Source organism: Salvelinus namaycush, chromosome 30 (genome assembly GCF_016432855.1).
Source record: "Salvelinus namaycush isolate Seneca chromosome 30, SaNama_1.0, whole genome shotgun sequence".
NCBI classification, from domain to species: domain Eukaryota; kingdom Metazoa; phylum Chordata; class Actinopteri; order Salmoniformes; family Salmonidae; genus Salvelinus; species Salvelinus namaycush.
The window spans coordinates 29,267,651-29,291,661 of record NC_052336.1 but is presented as its reverse complement, the minus strand read 5'-3'; the positions used below and the strand labels follow the sequence as shown (position 1 = coordinate 29,291,661).

At 41.8% G+C, this 24,011-nt stretch overlaps 1 protein-coding gene and 1 long non-coding RNA gene across 4 annotated transcripts in view; both read left to right on the top strand.

Moving 5' to 3' along the window:
* The window catches only part of LOC120024916 (LARGE xylosyl- and glucuronyltransferase 2), a 94,426-nt gene extending 90,128 nt beyond the window's left edge, over positions 1-4,298 (top strand). Inside the window, exons 14-15 of the mRNA XM_038969283.1 lie at positions 1,738-1,933; positions 2,957-4,298. Coding sequence (XP_038825211.1) covers positions 1,738-1,933; positions 2,957-3,154 — 394 coding nt within the window. The 3' untranslated portion in view covers positions 3,155-4,298. The remainder of the gene's footprint in view (positions 1-1,737; positions 1,934-2,956) is intronic.
* Positions 4,299-15,756: 11,458 nt separating this feature from the next.
* On the top strand, positions 15,757-23,659 carry LOC120024930. Of its 3 annotated transcripts, none has more exons than XR_005472959.1 (3): positions 15,757-16,052; positions 17,168-19,434; positions 23,163-23,659. It is a non-coding gene; the product is annotated as an uncharacterized LOC120024930 (long non-coding RNA). The 3 variants fall into 3 exon arrangements; XR_005472960.1 differs by lacking the exon at positions 23,163-23,659 and having other exon boundaries at positions 17,168-17,279; positions 19,228-19,759; XR_005472958.1 differs by lacking the exon at positions 23,163-23,659 and having other exon boundaries at positions 17,168-19,759.
* Positions 23,660-24,011: the final 352 nt, after the last annotated feature.

The following is a 24,011-nucleotide window of genomic DNA, read 5'->3' as shown; positions in this document are numbered from 1 at the left end:
TTCTTAATGCATTTCAGCCAATCAGTTGTGTTGTGACAAGGTTGGGGTGGTATACAGAAGATAGCTCTATTTGGTAAAAGACCAAGTCCATATTATGGCAAGAACAGCTCAAATAAGCAAAGAGAAATGACAGTCCATCATTACTTTAAGATATGAAGGTAGAAAGTACACTGTAGAAAATCCCTAGGTGTGTCCAAACTTTTGACTGGTACTGTATACAGTGCATACGGAAAGCATTCAAAACCCTTGACTTTTTACACATTTTGTTATGTTACAGCCTTATTTTAAAATGTATTATATAAATAAAATCCTCTTCAATTTACACACAATGCCCCAGAATGACAAAGAGAAAATAGGTTTTTATAAATGTTTGAAAATGTATCAAAATAGCAAACAGAAATACCTTATTTACATAAGTATTCAGACCCTTTGCTATGAGACATCCTGTTTCCATCGAGTCCACCTGTTTTAAATTCAATTGATTGAACATGATTTGGAAAGGCACACACACACACCTGTCTATATAAGGTCCTACAGTTGACAGTGCATGTCAGAGCAAAAACCAAGCCATTAGGTCGAAGGAAGTGTCCGTAGAGCTCCAAGACAGTATTGTGTCGAGGCACAGACCTGGGGAAGGGTACCAAAACACTTCTGCAGCATTGAAGGTCCCCAAGAACACAGTGGCCTCCATCCTTCTTAAATGGAAGAAGATTGGAACCCCTAACACTCTTCCTAGAGCTGGCCACCTGGCCAAACTGAGCAATCGGGTGAGAAGGGCCTTGGTCAGGGAGGTGACCAAGTACAATCTCTGTGGAGATTGGAGAACCTTCCAGAAGGACAACCATCTCTGCAGCACTCCACCATTCAGGCCTTTATGGTAGAGTGGCCAGACAGAAGCCACTCCTCAGTAAAAGCCACTTGACAGCCCACTTGGAGTTTGCCAAAAGGCAACTAAAGGACTCTCAGACCATGAGGAACAAGATTCTCTTGTCTGATGAAATCAAATTTGAACTCTTTTGCCCTGAATATCAAGCATCATGTCTGGAGGACACCTGGCACTATCCCTACGGTGAAGCATGGTGGTGGCAGCATCATGCTGTGGGGATGTTTTTCAGTGGCAGGGACTAGGAGACAAGTCAGGGTAAAAACCTGCTCCAGAGCGCTCAGGACCTTAGACTGGGGCAAAGGTTCACCTTCCAACAGAACAACGACTCTAAGCACACAGCCAAGACAACGCAGGAGTGGCTTCGGGACAAGTCTCTGAATGTCCTTGAGTGGCCCAGCAAGAGCCCAGACTTGAACCCGATCTAACATCTCTGGAGAGATCTGAAAATTGCTGTGCAGTGACGCTCCCCATACAACCTGACAGAGCTTGAGAGGATCTGCGGAGAACAATGGCAGATACTCCCCAAATACAGGTGTTCCAAGCTTGTAGCATCATACCCAAGAAGACTCGATGCTGTAATCGCTTCCAAAGGTGCTTCAACAAAGTACTTTTTAAAGGGTCTGATTACTTATGTAAATGACAAACATGTTTTTGCTTTGTCATTATGAGGTATTGTGTATAGATTGATGAAAAAAACTAAAGATTTAATCCATTTTAGAATAAGTTTGTAACGTAACAAAATGTGGAAAAGTCAAGGGGTCTGAATACTTTCCCGGATGCACTTAATGCAATCTTGTTCAAAACTATTATTAACAGACCTGTACACTTCTCTTTCTCCTTGCCTTCCCCAGGTATCATGTTTGGACCAAGGGCCATGCTCCTACCAACTACCCCAAGTGGCGGACAGCCACCACGCCCTATAAGGTGGAGTGGGAGGCAGACTTTGAGCCCTATGTGGTGGTGAAGCGGGACTGCCCTGAGTATGACCAGCGCTTTGTGGGCTTTGGCTGGAACAAGGTCTCCCATATCATGGAGCTGGATGCACAGGTACAGTATGGAGGATAATGGTGGGGAGTTAAAATATAATATATTTATTTTCCTCCAGGACACATTATCACACCACAGTACATTTGCACACATTGGGTAGACCAAAAAACCATAGCAGACAAGACGGGCAGATTAAGAGATGTAGTTAAAGTCTGCATATGCTCATCTGTTTATTGCTCGTTGAGAAGAAAAATGGTTGCTAAAGTTATTGTTCACATTTTATCCTCAGACTCTACTCCCAAATAATCTGCACATAATAACTCCTTTTAATTTAAATGTAATTCAAAACCTCAACTCATCTTTGGAATTCAGTTAAGGTTATGCTAATGATTAGAACAGATTTGATTCGCAGTAGACCTGTAACGGTCGTCGTAATCCTCCTCCTCGGACGAGGAGGAGAGGCGAGAAGGATCAGACCAATACGCGGAGTGATTTGTGTCCATGATTATTTAATGAATCGAAACTGAACACGAACCAAAAATAACATAAAACAACCGACAAACAGTCCCGTGTGGCACGAATGCAGACACGCGATACAACCACCCACAAAACACACGTGAAACCCCGGCTGCCTTAGTATGATTCTCAATCAGGGACAAACGATCTACAGCTGCCTCTGATTGAGAATCATACCAGGCCGAACACAAAACCCCAACATAGAAAAACACACATAGACCAACCCACCCAACTCACGCCCTGACCAACTAAATAAATACAAGAAAAAAGGAAAACAGGTCAGGAACGTGACAAGACCTCTGTTATTAGGTTTAATGCTTTCGCTAAGTCAGGAATAATAGCTATTGTAATGGCCCATAAATCAAAGTCAAGCCGTGACATTTCAGTGTTCAGCACCTCAGAGCCACGAACGTGACTTTGTTTCTCGAGTCTTAAATTATTCAGTCACAGCCTGGGACTGCAGATGAGTATTAGCTACGTAGCTCAAATGTGGTGCCTGTTGTACACGGACCGTGTCCAATAAACAAAAAAAATAAAACACGTTTTCACCCCTTTCCCACCCCCCAGGAGTACGACCTGATGGTTCTGCCCAATGCGTTCATGATCCACATGCCACACGCACCCAGCTTCGACATCTCCAAGTTTCGCTCCAGCCTGGGCTACCGCTACTGCCTGCAGACCCTGAAAGAAGAGTTCCACCAAGACCTGTCCCGGAAGTACGGCGCAGCCGCCCTCAAGTACCTCACTGCTCAGAGGAACATCTAAACCAGGACTCCCAAGGGCCACTGGGCTCCATATCTAGGGCCCCAACGGCCCCACTGGCCCCCATGCTGCTCCCTGGCAAGTCTGAAGGGGTTTGGGAATATTGGCAACTATCTTGGATATCAAGATGGAGCTTTAAAGTCTTGTAGAAATTTCTGGAGATGTCTTAAACTTTCTGGGGTGGTTTGGGCTGGGATGACCCACCCAACTCTGCTAAAATGGATTATGGCCCAAACTGGAATACAAACAATGAACCAAACAGAACAGACATGACAGTTGTCACACGATGTTGGGCTCACTGGGAAGACGTTCCTCTGAGAGGGATGAGTGGTTGACTGCTTTAAGTCTGGGAGTAAGTGACAATTATCATGATTTGTTCGGACAATCGGGGCCTTTTCTGAGGAAAATACATTTCAAACCAATACGTCCACATGGGATATCTGGACCTGGACCTCAAGGACAGGACGTTTGGGAAACACAGAATTGAAAGAAAGGGAAGTTGCATCTTCCCTGGTCTCTTCAAGGGGACGAATCGGAATCACTTCGGAGTGACCAATCGAACTGGAGAAACGTTTAAGCCTTATAATTTTCCATTATATTTAATAAGATATTTAATGATATCAGTTTTTTTCTCAATGTAAATGATTAGCAATTAATAACAAACAAATATGGCAAATATAGGTTTTGGTTATGATGTTGCATAATAATTATATTATTTTTCCTTTCTCTATTTTTGGGCCCCCTGAAAGGAAAGAGTATGTCCTTGTTTGAAAGCTTCTGAATGATTGAGCGGGGAGAATAGCCAGGCATCACGGTTAAGCTGGACATTGTGTATGTGTGTGCACTCACTGACTAAATGAGCTGCTCACTAAGTCACCATGCTATGTCATACTACATTCTTACCACTCAATGTCATATCATTTCCTCTTTCCTCTACATCATACTAATAACCTGCGTTTATCATCCTGCATCTAAAGAATACATATATACAGTATCAGTCAAAAGTTTGGCCACACCTACTCATTCAAGGGTTTTTCTTTATTTTGACTATATTCTACATACTATGAACTAGCGCATATGGAATCATGTAGTAACCAAAAAAGTGTTAAACAAATCAAAATATATTTGACATTTAAGATTATTCAAAGTAGCCACCCTTTACCTTGATGACAGCTTTGCACACTCTTGGCATTTTCTCAACCAGCTTCATGAGATGGAATGCACCTGGAATGCATTTCAAATAATTTAGCTGTACCTAATTTGTGGAATTTATTCTCTTCTTAATGCGTTTGAGCCAATCAGTTGTGTTGTGACAAGGTTGGGGTGGTATACAGAAGATAGCCCTATTTGGTAAAAGAAAAATACCATATTATGGCAAGAACAGCTCAAATAAGCAAAGAGAAAAAACAGTCCATCATTACTTTAAGATATGAAGGTCAGTCAATCGGGAATATGTCAAGAGATTTGAACGTTTCTTCAAGTGCAGTCGCAACAAACATCAAACGCTATGTTGAAACGGCACTCATGAGGACCGCCACAGGAAAGGAAGACTCAGAGTTACCTCTGCTGCAGAGGATAAGTTCATTAGAGTTAACAGCCTCAGAAATTGCAACCCAGATAAATGCCTCACAGAGTTCAAGTAATAGACACATCTCAACATTAACTTTTCAGAGGAGACTGCGTGAATCAGGCCTTCATGGTCGAATTTCTGCAAAGAAACCATTACCAAAGGACACCAATTAGAACATGAGACTTGCTTAGGCCAAGAAACACGAGCGAAGGACATTAGACCGGTGGAAATCTGTCCTTTGTTTTTTTGTTTTTTTTTGGTTCCAACGCTGTGTCTTTGAGACGCAGAGTAGGTGAACGGATGATCTCTGCATATGTGTCCCATCGTGAAGCATGGAGGAGGAGGTGTGATGGTGTGAGGGTGCTTTGCTACAACAGCATTTTATAGCAATACGCCATCCCATCTGGTTTGCGCTTTCATTTGTTTCGCAATAGGACAATGACCCAACACACCTCCAGACTGTGCAAGGGCTATTTAACCAAGAAGAAGAGTAATGGAGTGCTGCATCAGATGACGTGGCCTCCACAATCACCTGACCTCAACCCAATTGAGATGGTTTGGGACGAGTTTGATCGCAGAGTGAAGGAAAAGCAGCCAACAAGTGCTCAGCATATGTGGGAACTCCTTCAAGACTGTTGGAAAAGCATTCCAGGTGAAGCCGGTTGAGAGATTGCCAAGTGTGCAAAGCTGTCATCAAGCCAAATGGTGCCTACTTTGAAGATTCTAAAATCTATTTTGATGTGCTTAACACTTTTTTTGTTCACTTCATAATTTCATATGTGTTATTTCAAAGTTTTGATGTCTTCACTATCATTCTACAATGTAGAAAATAGTAAAATAAAGAAAAACCCTTGAATGAGTAGGTGTGTCCAATCTTTTGACTGGTACTGTATAGGTATTAATATTAAGATTCTTGTTTTTCCTTCTGCATATATTTATCCCCTCTAAGCCAAATATGCACCCGAATTCAGCCAAAAATACAAGCCACCACTGATTGGGACCACCGCAAACAGACCCCCAAAAAATCAAAATAGCAACAACAAAAAAGCATCTCGCTAGAAATGCAATGGCTGCAAATGAACGGCCTGTTGTTGAATCGTTAACAATCACTACTGAAATTCCATGAACGATTTACAGCGTTACCAGTGCCATGTCTAGATGAGTGATACGCTGTATGCTATGTGCCATCTACTGTAACAAACCTTTCTCCTTTTACGATGAACCTTTCGCCTTTTCTTTAAAACTTAATTCCTTTTTCTATTGACCCATTCCTTGATTTTTTTTTCGTATACCATCCTGAACCCCACTCCTGTTCTCACAAACCATCCCTTCTTTCTCTAATCCCGACCCCTTCCTAAATCTCTATATGCTACTACTACTGTTTTGAACTCTATAGTACACATAATCCATGGGACAACCCGGGCAGTAACAAATCAACCTTTCAACCCCAATGAACCTACCACTCCAAATGCCAAATAATAGGCATACGCCTAAAGTCACGAGAAACGGCACAAGTGTTCAAGCCTATTTGCTACTGTAATGACTTTGTAATGACTGAATGGTTACATATAATGCCACGATGGGGTCGGCACATACAACACAACTTATGGGATGGGCACATACCTTGCATTGTTACTATGGGTTAGGTACATACACAGCTGCCATTGAATTGGCTACCAAGGAATGGATCCAGACACCACCTCTCCCTGCCACCTTCCATGCCTCCCACAACCCCTGTCGACTGTTCTGATTGCAGTAAATGCTAGTGCCTTTGCTGTATTGTGAAACTGGATATTGATTGTACTGCTGTACGTTACCAATGGGGCCTGAGGATAGTCAGGCACTCTATTTATTATTGTCGACTCAAATCAATCATATTTTTCTATGTCGGGGACAAAGTGCTTTAAATAAATATGCCCTTTTTTCTACCAGTTTGTCTGAGGTTTGTCTCCATTGAAACATAAGCGGAACAGATTGAAGGATATGGTATCACCACTATAAGTGTGGAATTATACACGCATTATTTATTTTCCGAGTTAATTGGTTTTAAAACATCAAGGATTCTCCTCTCATTAATGTTTTTATATGAAGACATAATGTCTGCAGTGACTTCATGAAAGGAAACACACACACACACACACACACACACACACACACACACACACACACACACACACACACACACACACACACACACACACACACACACACACACACACACACACACACACACACCACCACCAAGGAGGGAAAACAAATTGTAATTCTCCGTCAGCTGTTTGTTATCTTCTGTGACATTTATTACCAGCCTGAAAATTGAATTGTCTCTTATAGATGTATTGCTTGTCCTAAGAAATAATCGGCCGCCAGGCAGGCAGTTTTCTTTCACAAAAAAATAGAATAAACATTGTTAAGCATTTCTTCATATCCACTTTGCCATCTCCAATATCTTCAGAAACAACTGTGGCATGATTATAGTAATCTATGGAAATTGTTTTGTGTCACTCCGCTGCATAAGCAATAAAAAGTCAGATATTTTCATATTACAAAAGGTAGAATGGATCACCGAGATGATCTATTAATGGGCGTTCACTCACAGAAGGCACAACTAATCTGCAAATCGTCATCACCTAAGTGTGACATGAATTGCTGAATACGGATCATTCAAAGATTAGTGGGAAAAAGTCAAATACAAATTATATACTTATACTAAACGTTTAAAAAACTTTGTAACAGGGGCCGTTGTCAAACAAAAAGACTAGACATAATGCAATAAATATCTGTATTCTCCTTACGAGAAAGGAAAAGAAGGATAGATTGGGCTGATCTAGCGTAGAGCTACAGTATTGTTAATGGCCTTTTCAAGGAGCCACATTAGTCCTATCAAACCATTAGACTGACACATTAGGTATTCAAAGATGAGCACAATTAAAAAATTAATTATCTTCAATGACATTTATTGACCTTTGAATGACCCTGGTAGTGGTAACCATCTAAAGACTTGTTTGACCTCTCAACATATACAGGGTCAAGTTGTTCTGAAGTTCTTCCAAGCCGGATGGAGGGAAGAGATTTAGGGTCCATCTTGAATGGATGCGATGCTTCTTTCAAATTGAATTAAACACTTTATGTAAACCCTCATGACACTTTGTAGGACAAATTTACACCACCCTCACTTTCTCCTTCCCTCCATCCGTCCCTCCTTTCCTTCCTCCCCCTCTCTTATCTGCTGGCTAGTAATGGACTAATTGCTGGATGAGGTCCTTTATGACGTTATGAATCATCTCGCCCACTGCACACATTAGACGGGCCTGACACAAGCACTCTTAATATAACAGGAGGTCACATAAGACCAACCACGTAGAGGCGTACTGGAAGCTTCTCAAGAGGAGAGCCAGCAACATAAAGCTTCAAAATCCAGCAGAGGAATATACTCTTGCTTTACATTGAATTTCAGATAGGTGTTTATGAAAATGCTGACTCTATTTTGTTGCTCAAGCCTTTTCTAATTTGTGATTCATGAATGGCTGGCAAAATTGGTTTGTTTCTAGTTATGAAATGCTCGACGTGGAAGCACGGAGGTGAGCTTGAGAGCTATTTTTACCCACTTTCGTTTTTGTTCCATTTGCTTTGCAGAAGCTTAAACCGTGTGCAAGGCTAGATATATTTAGAAAGAGTTGAACATTTGTGCTCCAAACAGACACAAAATCTGAGCTACACAACAGTTTCGAAGATCGCCTATCAATGTACAAAGAGAAGGAAATTATTCAAAGTGTTGCTAATGAGTTGGATGATGTGATCAATGATGTTCTGTTTTAGATATATTTTCCCCCCAGTTTCCAAAAAACAAAGGGGTCAACAATTATGTTAGCAAACTGTAAACTTGGAAAATCTAGAGGGTATGCAACAAGATGCAGCCGAGGGCAATTGTTTTCAGATGATGATCATTTTTACACTGCAAATTGATCTCAAATAAGCCCAAAATAGATTTGAAAAAAATAACGTCACACCTTGATTACATTGAGACACGATCATATATGTCTCTTTTTTTATTTGTGGGAATACTTGGGAACAGATTTCCTTAATTAAATGATTTTTTTGCTGTATTCCTGGTGATTTCATGGTATTTTTTATACAAAAAACTGCCTATATAGATAGGCCCAAGCAAGTCTCTAATTATTGACGTCCTTTAGTAGTAGTTTCTTTGCAGCAATTCGACAATGAAGGGCACACAGTCTCCTCTGAACAGTTGATGTTGAGATGTGTCTGTTACTTGAACTCTGGGAAGCATTTATTTGGGCTGGAGTTTCTGAGGCTGGTAACTTTAATGAACGTATCCTCTGCAGCAGAGGTAACTCTGGGTCTTCCTTTTCTGTGGCGGTCCTCATGAGAGCCAGTTTCATCATAGCGCTTGATGGTTTTTGCGACTGCACTTGAAGAAACTTTCAAAGTTCTTGAAATGTTCAGGATTGACTGAGCTTCATGTCTTAAAGTAATGACGGACTGTCAATTCTCTTTGCTTATTTGAGCTGTTCTTGCCATAATATGGACTAATATGGTATTTTCCCAAATAGGGATATCTTCTGTATACCACCCCTACCTTGTCACAACACAACTAATTGGCACAAACGCATTAAGAAGGAAATAAATTCCACAAATTAACTTTTAACAAGGCACACCTGTTAATTGAAATGCATTCCAGGTGACTACCTCATGAAGCTGGTTAAGAGAATGCCAAGAGTGTTTAACGCTGTCATCAAGGCCAAGGGTGGCAACTTTGAAGAATCTCAAATCTCAAATATATTTAGATTTGTTTAACATTTTTTTACCTCATGATTCCATATGTGTTATTTCACAGTTTTGATGTCTTCACTATTATTCTACAATGTAGAAAATAGCAAAAATAAAGAAAAACCCTGCAATGAGTAGGTGTGAACAATATTTTGACTGGTACTGTATATAAACTCAGCAAAAAAAGAAACATCCTCTCACTGTCAACTGCTTATATTTTCAGCAAACTTAACATGTGTAAATATTTGTATGAACAAAACAAGATTCAACAACTGAGACATAAACTGAACAAGTTCCACAGACATGTGACTAACAGAAATTGAATAATGTCCCTGAACAAAGGGGGGGTCAAAAGTAACAGTCAGTATCTGGTGTGGCCACCAGCTGTATTAAGTACTGCAGTGCATCCCCTAATGGACTGCACCAGATTTGCCAGTTCTTGCTGTGAGATGTTACCCAACTCTTCCACCAAGGCACCTGCAAGTTCCCGGACATTTCTGGGGGGGATGTCCCTAGCCCTCACCCTCCGATCCAACATGTCTCAGACGTGCTCAATGGGATTGAGATCTGGGCTCTTCGCTGGCCATGGCAGAACCCTGACATTCCTGTCTTGCATTAAATCACTCACAGAACAAGCAGTATGGCAGGTGGCATTTTCATGCTGGAGGGTCATGTCAGGATGAGCCTGCAGGAAGGGTACCACATGAGGGAAGAGGATGTCTTCCCTGTAACGCACAGTGTTGTGATTGCCTGCAATGACGATGACGATGATGCTGTGACACACCGCCCCAGACCATGACGTACCCTCCACCTTCAAATCGATCCCACTCCAGAGTACAGGCCTCGGCATAACGCTTATTCCTTCGACAATAAACGCGACTCCAACCATCAACCCTGGTAAGACAAAACCGCAACTCGTCAGTGAAGAGCACTTTTTGCCAATCCTGTCTGGTCCAGCGACTGTGGGTTTGTGCCCATAGGTGACGTTGTTGCCGGTGATGTCTGGTGAGGACCTGCCTTACAACAGGCCTACAAGCCCTCAGTCCAGCCTCTCTCAGCCTATTGCAGACAGTCTGAGCACTGATGGAGGGATTGTGCGTTCCTAGTGTAACTTTGGCAATTGTTGTTGCCATCCTGTACCTGTCCCGCAGATGTGATGTTCGGATGTACCGATCCTGTGCAGGTGTTGTTACATGTGGGCTGCCACTGCGAGGACGATCAGCTGTACGTCCTGTCTCCCTGTAGTGCTGTCTTAGGCATCTCACAGTACGGACATTGTAATTTATTGCCCTGGCCACCTCCTTGCAGCATGTCTAAGGCACGTTCACGCAGATGAGCAGGGACCTCGGGCATCTTTCTTTTGGTGTTTTTCAGAGTCAGTAGAAAGGCCTCTTTAGTGTCCTAAGTTTTCATAACTGTAACCTTAATTGCCTACCGTCTGTAAGCTGTTAGTGTCTTAACGACCGTTCCACAGGTGCATGCTCATTAATTGTTTATGGTTCATTGAACAAACATGGAAACAGTGTTTAAATCCTTTACAATGAAAATCTGTGAAGTTATTTGGATTTTTACGAATTAACTTTGAAAGACAGGGTCCTGAAAAAGGGACATTTCTTTTTTTGCTGAGTTTATATTATTTGAAAAAACACTTTGGGGGTTCAATCACTTGCGGGATGTTTTTTTCCCCGTGGGCCACCTGTTGTCAACCCCTGATACAGTATGATTACTCTCTCGGTGTCATTTTGTGCCACAGTGCTGGCAGACAGTCCCAGACAGGCGAGATGCCAAGGAGTGCTTGAGATAGACCCATCAGGGGACAGAGTGGGTGGCACCAGTCTCATTATTGGTGTCAGCTGTGGGATCGATGTCCTACCTCCAAGTCTCCAAATAAAAATGAACTCCCACGACCGCCCCCTCCACACCACTCTTCCACCGCTGCCTCCACTGAATCAATGGCAATAACCTCTCCCTCTCTTTATTTTCCCCTCCGTTTGGTCAATAAAGTGTCCCCTAACAATCCATCCCACTCTACTGTGATTGTGCCTCCCGGTTGGGGGAATGAAAATATACCTTTCATACTTTAAGGTCTTTATTGTCCTGCCCTATAGGGATACTCTTATGGAGCAGACTATTTGTTTACCGGAGGATCATTGTATTTGTTTAGCGTATTTCTGGAGGGTTTCGTTTGTTACTTGATACCTGTAATCCCAGGCAATTTCTCTCCACTAGGCTACATGGATCAATATGGAGCCGGGGTCAAAGGGCGCAGGTCGTGAGGGGTGGCGGTGGCATTTACAGTCATCAACAAGGGTCAGGAGAGCGTCTAGATCTATAGCGCCTTGTAATTGTTTTTCTCCAATTGGATTTTTGCAGCTAGAGCTGATTGTGGATACAATGACTTGTTTATTGTACTGAGGTTCAGTTCACTAATGCTTATGGACTCTGTCTTGTTTTGCACTCATCGTACAAAATAATAAAATGCAGTACAACAGGATATTTCTTAACGTAGCTCTTTATTAGCTAGCTATAACTGGCATGTTCACGTGTCTCATACCATGACCAACCGAAGATGACATCACCACCTGGTTGGTCTTAAGCAATCATAGCACAGTATGATGTGGCGGTAAAATGCATCCAATTACAATTCAGTATGTTTACACATATGAATAATACATCCCCCTTCTTTTAAAACAACAATATATGTTTTTTTTTTAATACATGCTCTGTAGTTTGAACTCAAGGTAAGTAACCATTTATACTCCATACTGCACCAACTAAATCAACATAACAGACTCTGAAACAATGATTCAGCATACTGTTACTTTTAGAATGAAGAATTCTCAGCAACTCAGCTTTCACTCTAGCAATGACATCTTAACATTTCAAACAAATACAATACCAAAGCATTTCAAGTCAACTTTTCAATAACAAGTTTACAATCCAGAACTCTTTTAGGGCAGCGATCCGCCTACAGCCTTTGACATTTCACAGGTCTAGGACAGCACTGGGCTTGACCTCTCTTCCTGACCTTGTGTGATATGATGCTGAGCATGCTTCTGTGTCAGTCAACAGTTCTTGTGGTGTTGCAGGTAAGTATGTGTGTGTGCTTAGTCCATCACATTCTCTTTCAGGGGAACGGTTCATCTCGACAGTGTATTGTTCTTTTGTGTTCAGTAGGTGACGACGATTGCGGCGGTACACCGCTCCTCTGCGGTGCGAACGTGATATGAACGTTCAGTGTCAGCTGGCTGGATGACGACTGCTGGCTTCCAGAGGCCATGCTCTTGGATTCTAACTGACTCTCCGTCGATCAGTGGTGGCAGTGGTCTAGCTGACCTGTCGTAGTATTGTTTTTGTTGTTGTTGTCACTGTGCACGTTTTTCATGCATTTCCTTGTAGCTGACGACCTCAGGTTGTAGCTGCTGGTTGGTGCTGGGAAGGATTGAGCGAAGTCTGCGGCTCATCAACAGCTGGGCTGGTGATTTGAAGTTGTCAACTGGAGTGTTGCGATATTCAAGGAGACTGAGGTAGGGGTCTCTCTTGTCTGCTTTTGCTTTGTCCATGCATGATTTAGCAATCTGCACAGATTTTTCAGCAAGGCCATTACTTTGAGGGTAATGTGGGCTTGTGGTGACATGTGTAAACTCCCATGCTTTTGTGAAGGATTGAAACTCATTTGATTTGTAACAGGGCCATTGTCAGACATTAAAGTCTCTACAATGCCATGCCTAGCAAAGATTGCTTCCAGGATTGTGTATCACAGCTGCAGATGTGGTGCTGTGAAGCTTGTCAAGTTCGAAGTATCTGCTGTAGTAGTCCACTGTTACGATGTAATCCTCGTTGTTCCAGGTGAACAGATCGGTTGCCACAACCTGCCAGGGTCGGTCTGGTATACAGTGAGGTAACATTGGCTCTTTGGTATTTGAGGGGCGTCGTTCAAGACAGGTGGGGCATTTACCAACAATGTCCTCTATTTGCTTGCACATTCTGGGCAAAAATAAAATGTCCTGTGCTCGCTGTTCGCAATTTTTCCATGCCCATGTGTCCAGCATGGATCTTTGTCAAAACCTCTTCTCTGAGACTGGTAGGAATGATGATTTTCTCTCCTTTGAAAATAATTCAGTTGATCTGTGATAGTTCATCACGATGGTTCCATAACTTTGAGACACTCGGAGGGGATTTCTCCTCTCCTCAGGCCATCCATCCTATATGACTTTCCTCAGCTGTGTGAGTTGTGTGTCCTTTTCTGTTTCTGCTATTTTTGTAGTTGAAGGATCATTCTCTGTAGCTTTGGCGAGGCTTGCAGCTAGTGGTTTCCTTATGATTGACTCGAGGGCCTTGTGGTCGGATTCCACAATGACTTGTCATCCATATACGTACTGATGGAAAAGCTTACATCCTTACAGAGGGGCGTACAGCTCCTTTTCGATTTGAGCATAGTTTATTTCACAGTCTGTGAGAGATTTGGAAGCGCTAGCCGATGGGCCTTCCTTCTTGCAGTAGCACTGCACCTACACCATACTTTGACGCATCCACTTGGAGTCTGAGCTCTTTTTTGGGGGTTGTATTAGGCAAGGATTGATCCTGGTTCTCTTGTGATCAAGTTTTTCACTCTCTGGAATACAATGTCTTGTTGCTTGTCCCAGAGGAACTCACTGGACTGCTTTAGCAGCTGACACAGGGGTGAATTAGCATTAGGGAGGCTGGGTGCGAACTTGGCTAAGTAGTTGACCATGCCAAGCACTTTTTCCAGCTCTGAATGGTTCTTTGGTGGCTCCATTTCTTTTATGGCTAAGATCTTCTGTGGATCTGGCTTGATTCCAGTCGCTGTAAGAAGATGTCCGAAGTAGCTGACCTCTGTAGTGCCGACTGTGCTCTTCTCGGGGTTGAGCCGGACTCCTCTCTCGCGGGACCTTTGCAGCATCGCGCGGAGGTTTCTGTTGTGTTCCTCTTTGGTTCGACCATAGACAAGGATGTCGTCCACAATTGCCACAACTCCGTAGAGGCCTTCGTACACTTCGTTGATCCTTTGCTGAAACTCGTCTTGGGCTGAGATAATCCCGAAAGTCAGGCGCCGAAACCTGTAGCGTCCAAACAGTGTGTTGAACGTTGTGAGCTTAGATTACTCTTCTGTGAGCTTGATAGCCCAGTAGCCTGATCTGGCGTCCATGACACTTAAGTAGCGTGCTCCCGCTAGCTTGTGTGTGATGCCATCTAGTGTCTGTAAAGGGTAATGGGGGTGTTTGATAGCCTTGTTCAAGTCTCTTGGGTCGAGACATACTCTGAGCTTGCCTGTGCGTGGTACTCTCCACCACCACTAATGCGTTTACCCAATCTATCGGTTCTGTAACCTTGGTGACTATGTCAGATTGCTCCATGCTATCCAGTTCTTTCTTCAGACGGACACGGAGAGCAAGGGGAATCTTTCTCGGTGGGTGGACCACAGGGGTTGCGTCTGGGTCAAGGGGAATGGTGCATTCTCCTGGGAATAGTCCTATTCCTGTAAAAACATCAGCAAACTCCCCCATTACATTTTCTATCTCTACTGGTGCTGTCACTAACAAAACTAGCTTGATGAGGTCCGTGTCTAAACATGCTTTAAGACCTAGCACTGCAGGTGTTCGAGTGTCAATTATGTAAAAGTCCAACACGTGCATGTGCCTTTTACTGGGAGCTGTTCACCACCATAACCAGTCAGTAAGTCTGCGCGTGGTGGGCTGTAGCTCGCACTCAGATGTCAAGCTGCGGTAGTTATTCAGAGGAATAATGCAATATCAGCATTTTACTCTTTGATTGACATTTTATCTTCACTCACTGCGTGTACTGTTTTTTCATGGTAAGTTCTGCACACCTTTGTAAAGTAATTCCATTTCCTACATTTAGTACACTGTTTGCCTTTAGCTGGGCAATTTCCCTGTTCGCCATGTACTTTGTATCCACAATATCCACATGTTTTGAGGCGTTTTGAATCTGTCTCGCTCTGTTTTGGAGTTCTGTCTCAGTTCTGAAGTGTGCTCTCTAGCCACCGGAGGTGTGCTTTGATGTCTGCCTGACTGCCTGCACTGCTTGTTCACGTGATGCGCTCGTGCTGCAGCCCAAAATGGTTTTCATCTGAACCTGTGCTAGCTCGTGAGATCTGGCTATTTCGATAGCTTTGTCCTGCGTTGGCTCAGACCCAACATTCAAAAGTGTCTCTCTCACTCGCGGTCCCTGACTCATCCTTGTTTGCATAATCACAGTCTTTCACAAGCAGACGCAGCTCAGTCACAAACTGTTCAAACGATTCGCTAGCTCCCTGTACTTTCTCATGGAATTTGTACCTAGCGAAAATCCTATTGGTCTTCGGCACAACATATGCTTCAAAACGATCGTAGTATGTTTTCAGTACCTTTGATTCAGTCTCGGTAAGTGTCATGTGTTATAAATATCTCTCCCTTTTTCACCAATCCAGAGGAGCAGGTGGCTGCGCTTTTCCTCTTTCCTTCAGAGGACCCGTGAACATTAGCTCCACATGCTGTTTGAACTTACGCCATGCATCGGGTAAGTTTGTATACTCCCAGTTCATTCGAGGTGAAGGAACTCCATCTTTTAGTCCTTTCACTCTGACACCATGTCTTGTTTTGCACGCTTTGTACAAAATGATCAAATCCAGTACGACAGGATATTTCTGAGCGTAGCTCTTTGTTAGTTAGCTATGACTGGCATGTTCACATGTCTCATACCATGATCAACAGTAGATGACCTCACCACCTGGGTGGTCTTAACCAATCATAGCGCAGTATGATGTGGCGGTAAAACGCATCCAATTACAATTCAGTACGTTTACACGTATGAAAATTACAGACTCCCATTGACATTGTGAACTTCTGTATCTTTTTCATGGTGGGTATGCAAATACATAAACCCAAGTTATGCATCTAATATGTGTTCTTCGTCTGGCCTTCCAACACCTTCTTGAACATCTAAACAGCACTTTAAACAAAGTGCAGGCTCTATCATCAGATAGGTCTTCCGTAGCTTAAACTGCTATAAAATCAAGTAGACCTGAGCATTATATTGATGTCTTCTGAGTTAAAGTTCTAAAGATGAATAGTTGTTTGGGGAAGGCAAAAGGGCGGGACCAGACAAAAAATGACAGCCAAGTTTTTCCATGATCTTCAATCAGTCTGGACTTGACTGATTACTGTATGTATGTAAAAAGGCTGTTATTGATATATTTTGAAAGGTGTGTTTGGCCTTGTCTGGGTGTTATTATGTCGAAAATTGGCATTTAGTTGCCGGGGAGAGTTTGGAGTGCGCCTGCCATCGAACAAACACACACACACACACACACACGCGATGGATAAAGATGATCTACATACACTTCAGAATCATGTGCTCTCATTTCAAAGTTTTGCACAGGGAACAACACTTGAAGTGTTTACCAATGTAAAAGCAATGAAGTGTGAATCATATTAACAGCAGTTTGAGGTGAGATCAGTAGTGTAGTTTAACCACTTTTTTTGTTTGCACAAGAGTTTGTTTTTCAGAAAAAATGCATTGAAAGTATAGGGAGCATTACTTTTTTTCACTGCAACCGGTGACCTATTTTTTTACAACTACAAAGCTGGGTGAGATTGATGTTCTGTTGTCACTTTGTCTCTTTCTCAATTCAGGAAAGCCTTGATTCCTCCACATCCTCTCTCATCGGCTCCTCAAAACACATTTGTGGAGAAGGTCTGAGGGGAGGGAACTTAGACCTTCTTCTCCAATACAGTTGAGAAGGAGGTGAGTACATAAGATGTTAGGAATTGAGGATGAATTGAGATAGGGCCATTAAGTACTATGTCATGGGCATCCCAATCTTTCAGATGGTTTATTAAGTCCATTCAAACTAAAGTCTTATAATCAAACGTATCTATTAGCAGCAAGCAGAAAATCGGATTATTGGGGAATAACTGGAATCTCCGGAGACGGTTATTGACTAGAACATGTAGAAAGATCTGCATTGTGTCACGAACCAGCTCGTAACCCGTAACAAAGAGGGAGACAATGTGGAGATAAGGAATAACAAAAATATATTGATTAACTGAGGTAACCTATATACAAATAAACAATGGTGTGTGTGTGTGTAGTCAGTAATCAGTAGTGTAATTGAGTGGTTGCGTGTATAGATGGGATAATGAGGAGTGTTGAACGATGCCAAAGCAAACAAACCGGCCACAAAAATGCCACAGCCAAATTAAAAAGGTGTCTGCATGGAGAGAGTCTCCTCAATGAATGGGGAAAACGTGTATTTATCCCGGAACACACCCGGGCCCAGGTGTGTCCCATTTCGCTGACGACCCTCCCGGCTCCGCCCACAGACATCCTATTAGGAGGGTCGTCACAATTGGCCCAGATAGCCCTCAGGCCCTTAATAGAAGAACATCTATCATCAACAAGTTACATATTATAACCAGTGGTGTGTATTCATGGATGCAAAGGGAAGCCAGGCTTCCCCAAGTATTTGACCAATAATTTTTTTTACATTATAAAATAATTTCTCTTTCGGCTCTCTCTGTGTTTTCATAATTGTACGTCAATGGAAACAGCGCCCCTCTATCTCAGTATGTGTAGCCCATGTCTCTGATGCTGTCTTGACCAAAAGAGTATAACATGTTGCCGCCTTAGCATTTTATTGATTGATGCCAGCAATCATTTGGCCTCCCTTGAATCAGTGTTGAGCTCAACTGTGGGTTGTCCTGGTGCATCAAAAGCCCCCCAAGAGAGGCCAGTTTGGATTTGGCTTCATACCAATCAAATCACTTCCTTTGAAAAACATAATTTTCAGAAAAACGTGTCTGTTTCTGGTCTGCTTGTGTTGACGTGCTGCGGTTGCTAGCGTGCTAAATGTAGCCTAGTAGGCTCACGTTAACTAGCTAGCTAGCTAGCTAGCTAAGTTGGTTCATTGTTGCCCATGCGAGGAAGTCAGGCTAGAAAGCAACCTAAACTAAAAGTGTACTGTATGACAGAGCCATAGACCGTTTTGCCAACATGAAAGAGAAGAGGACGGCATTGGCATTCAACTAGTCTATAAGTAGGGTGAGTAAAAAATGCGCACGCATGGATGCCCAAACATACATACATACACAGAAATGAATACCATGGACATCACATGACATTTAGCAACATTGATTGGACTAAATTGTTTTTGGTATCTTTAAGTGTATTTTCAGTGTATTAAAGTAAGCATATTTAGCCTTGTTGATTTGATGATGTTTAAATTGAAAATGGTGCAGGGATAGCAGTGCTCCTGTTGTCGTTGTACTGACTTGCAGTAACTCTGTGGCCCTAAATCAGTAGTTGTTTAGTAAACTGTTGAAAACATTAACTTGCTTGACCATGCTGTAGGTGCTAACTATTTGTATGCAATATTTGCTATGATGACTTCTCCAGACAGGTGTTGCTCTCTGGTTTTGTGATGAAACAAACGTCCGTGACGTTGAACTAACTCCGCCACTCTGTGACTGTTGTATTTTTGTTGTCACGGCCTTGTTGTATATCACGTGGCGTATGAATGAATTGGTTATAGAGCAAACAGCGCAATTATCATAACATAGGTTGTAGTACGGATTTTTACTGGATTGGCTTCCTCATTGATTTGACCCACACACCACTACTGATTGTAACATGCTGTAAAATGATTGGCCACCCAGTCCTGGCACTCAGTGTGTGTGTGTGTGTGTTGGTGTAGGGTCTCCCTGCTCCAGGCCTCCAATTACAAGCCAAACTCCTCATCTGGAACACAGGCCAAAACACCTGTTCACAACAGCTGCTGAGATCTCGAGGGAACATTTTTGTGTTTGTGTCCTGAAGACACATGTCTGAGGCCAGAGCTAATACCTAGACATACTGGATGCAGAGACATACAAATAATATCCATGCGTTCATCTGACTTTGGGTAAGTAGAAAAAGACAAACTGCCAAAATCTCGCACCATCCCTGAAAAGTCTGAAAGGTTGTATCACTAACTTGTCTGTGATCAGGCTTTTGTCGAGCCAGGTAAGATGAGGTGAAATGAGGATGACTTTGTTCTGACAAGCCCGTAAGAGATGAATTCTAGAGACTTTATTTTCAACTCACTACAGTTTATGATGTCAAAAATGCTTTTCTTAGAACTCTACCTTTCTAAAATACATTTCAAAATGTGACTCTTTGATTTTGTCTTTGTGTTCTGTTAATCAGAGGTATGAAGCAGAGAACAGAGAGTGTGCAGAGGAGAAAAAGAAAGAGAGATAGAGAGAGAGAGCAAACAGACCGTCAGAGAGCTAGGGCATTTAATAATAATCTGTCTCCGACGGCAACGTTGGACGGTGAAAAGCTGATTGATGTGCTATGAGATCATTACAATAATTAAACACTCAGATGCTCTTATCAAATGGTGTTTAATTTGACGCAGCGTTATGATGCGTAATGGGAGAGACAAAGCGTGTGTGTTAGCCAACCTTCATTAGACTAATTGAATAGCACACTGTCAAGCCAAACGCTGTTAAAATCAGCAAACAGGCTAACAGTTTAGCGAAGCGCTACAGAAAGCATCTCGCTTCCGCCCTCCAACACATCAATAACACTTCCGCTGTGTCAAACTTAACACTTACGGCAGCTGGAGTGTGTCTGTGTGTGTGTGTGTGTGTGTGTGTGTTTGTGTGTGTGTTACCTACCACAGCAGTAGCTGAGGCTTCCTGTCAAAACTCTTTTAACGTCATCTCGTATTTCTCTCTCTCTCTCTCTTTAACACATACATCCATCTCTTTATCCTGATCCCTCCATCTATCACCAAGCTGATAAATATGTGTCCACCGCTAATGGCAAACTGTCTCCCAGCCAAACCCCTCTGTGGGTGGCTACAGCACTTCCACATTGATTAAAGTATACAGGGGGTGTTCTATCTACATCCTCTTTGTAGTGATTTGTGTTATACCCGGATCCTTTCAGCTGAAAGTTTTTGTAGACGTTTACTTGGCATTTTTCCCTTTTTTTCTCCCAGTTGGTGTAGATATTCCCCAAAAATGTCCTAAATATTTCCTAAAAATATTTACCCTCATTCTATTCGGTGATAGGATGTAACAGACTAAAGATTTCAAATGTACTGTTTCACGCAGTTAGACACTTTGTGACCCACAAGGTTCTATGTATTTTTAATATGTGTAGGCCGTGGGCTCCGCCCCGGTCGCTGGCTAGCCCCACCCAGTCATTTCCTGGTAAAATAGAAATCTTTGGTAACTAGAAAACTGGTCATAATTTAAAAGCCCAGGGTCTACAGTGCATTCGGGAAAAGTATTCAGACCCCTTGAATTTTTCCACATTTTGTTACGTTACAGCCTTATTTCTTCCTCATCAATCTACACACGATACCTGGTCATGACATAACAAAAACAATTTTTTATAAATAAAAAACTGAAATATCACATTTATATAAGTATTCAGACCCTATACTCAGTACTTTGTTGAAGCACCTTTGGCAGCGATTACAGCCTTGAGTCTTCTTGGTTTTTCAACACACCACATTTGTTTTTCAACACATCTCCATTGTGTCTAAGGGGTATTTGACCAAGAAGGAGAGTGATGGAGTGCTGCATCAGATGACCTGGCCTCCACAATCACCCGACCTCAACCCAATTGAGATGTTTTGGGATGAGTTGGACCGCAGAGTGAGGGACACGCAACCAACAAGTGCTCAGCATATGTGGGAACTCCTTCAAGACTGTTGGAAAAGCATTCCAGGTGAAGCTGGTTGAGAGAATGCCAAGAGTGTTTATAGTTGTCATCAAGGCAAAGGGTGGCTACTTTGAAGAATATAAAATATAAAATATAGTTTGATTTGCTTAACACTTTTTTGATTACTACATGATTCCATATGTGTTATTTCATAGTGTTGATGTCTTCACTATTATTCTACATTGTAGAAAATAGTAAAAATGAAGAAAAATCCATGAATGAGTAGATGTGTCAAATTTTTGACTGGTACTCTAAATCTTCAGCCTTGTAGACGAACACACTACAAGGGCCTAAAATGTATATTACATTACATGGATATGTACACCTAAATAAAGTCCTACAACGATTTATGTGTATTTTTATAATGATCTACTTTGTGTCATATGCGTTATTTGACATGAGGAACACTGCCCAGATTCACAAAACCTTCTTAAGAAGTAATTTCTTCTTAACTGCCAATATTTCCTTAACTATAGACTTAAGAAGAAAGTGAAGCAAAGTTGCTTTTCCTCCAAAAAGGTTTTTGGAAATGTTTTTGCAGTATTTCTCATGTTTCTCCTTAAGCAAAAAGTTAAGCAGAAATTAAATTCTTGAAAATCAAGTTATTGAAAATGTTATTGCGCTATTTCTTATGTTTCTCCTTACGCAAAAAGTTAAAACAAAATTTGATTTTTGAAAATACATTTATTGGAAATGTTCTTAATTCTAAGACAGCTAAACCCTTGCCTTAAACTCAGGACAGTGAGAGAAAAAGCTCATGAAAGCAATAGATTTTTTTTTTATTCACTCACAAACTTAATCTGAAAGTTTCAGTATTGATTATTTTAAACCCAAGAACATGTTTCAGAACAGTAATTTCAGTAAGAAACATGATTGCCATTGCTAGCTAAATAGCTAGCTAAAACGGTTTCCTAGCAACAAACATCTTATGAAGATATTTGAGAAGTTCGTAAGAAAATCATAAAATCTTTAGATATTGTTTAGGAATTGCACTTACAAACTATCTTATGAACACTCTTATTTTTTATCTTGAGAAGTTTCTTAAGTTTTTGTGTAAGAAGTGTTTTGTGAATCTTTGCCCAGCAGTGGAGCGTTATTTCCTTAAAAAAATCTTTGGCCAAAATGGTATTTGAACTCACAGCTGTCACATCCCACAAACGTCAAACCTAATAAAATACAGCTATTTAACAAGACCACCATCATCTTCATCTTTTTTAATGACGTAGCTATGAATGTAAACATATAATCCCTCTACATGTTTGACTTGTGGTAGCCAGACGGCTAATTGAGCCAGGTTTGCCCATGAGAAAAGTAAGCAGCTAGACATTTTAAACCAAAGGTCTAAACCTCAGGTAGGACCCAGTATAGACCCAGTGTTTCCTCACGCCATACAGGACGAGAACATTCCATAAAATTAGATAGACGACTCATCTTTGTATCTGTCCTATTAAGGCGTCTGTGAGATTGGACATTGCCATTGAGGCCATCCCACCCAGTTGACTATACTTCAAAATGGCGATCGTCCTCAATGGCGCCACCCATTAACTTTTGTGGACTACTTTCCTTTGGATTATTACACAGAGGAACAGCGGAACTGATAAGATCAACCCTTATTTCATTTCTTGCACCTGGATTTTTTGGGGAGGGGGATTTTGGGACTGAACTCAATAGAACATTTACTTTTATTGTAAGATAAAGGCATTGTTGTTGCTCAACTACTAAAACAGAGACAGAGTTTTCTTATACATTTGAGTTAATTATTAAATTAAATAACATTTAGATGAGATTTTTATTCATTTTAGGGAATTTTGGTTTGATGTCTTTATGCCAGCTGATTTATTTGTGAATACACAATTCTTTGCATGACATTCCCTTGTTTTTCTACTACCGACGAGAGCATATTTTTTACAGGGTTTCTCAGAGTTAACCTTGGTGGTGTTGTCAGCAGATGTCTGTGAAGAAGCAGAGTGGAGGGCAATTTCCCCGGGGCTCCAAACTCTTCTGTGTTGGGCTGGGATGGTCTCGGCTGGACTAGGCTGGGGAGAGAGGCAATGAGGTGGGCAGAGGGACAGTAATGATGTGCAATATTCTTTCCAGTTGTTGACAGTATGAGGACATGTTCTCTGAAATACACTAACATACAGTACATTTTTGACAGAATGGGTTTCAATAATATGGATCGGAGGATGAGGTATACTCCCTGGGAAACAGTGACAAGTGTTAGTCCTGGCTAAAATAAATAAAGTGTTACAATTAGGTAATGGGAGTATACTATTTGTATTTATTATGAATCCCCACCCCCAGCTACACTTCCTGTGGTCCGGCAAAATGAAGGCAGTTATACAATTTCAAAAACATTACAATACATTCACAAAAGATTTCACAACATATTAAGTGTGTGCCCTCAGGCCCCTACTCTACTACCACATATCTACATCACAAAATCCATGTGTATGTGTGTGTATATAGTGCATATGTTATCATCTGTTTGTGTTGGTTCATAGTCCCCACTGTTCCATAAGGTGTATTTTTATCTGTTTTTTTTAATCTAATTTTACTGGTTGCATGAGTTACTTGATGTGGAATAGAGTTCCATATAGTCAGGGCTCTATGTAGTACTGTGCCATAGTCTGTTCTGGACTTGGGGACAGTAAAGAGACCTCTGGTGGCATGTCTTGTGGGGTATGCATGGGTGTCCGAGCTGTGTGCCAGTAGTTAAAACAGACAGCTTGGTGCATTCAACATGTCAATACCTCTCAC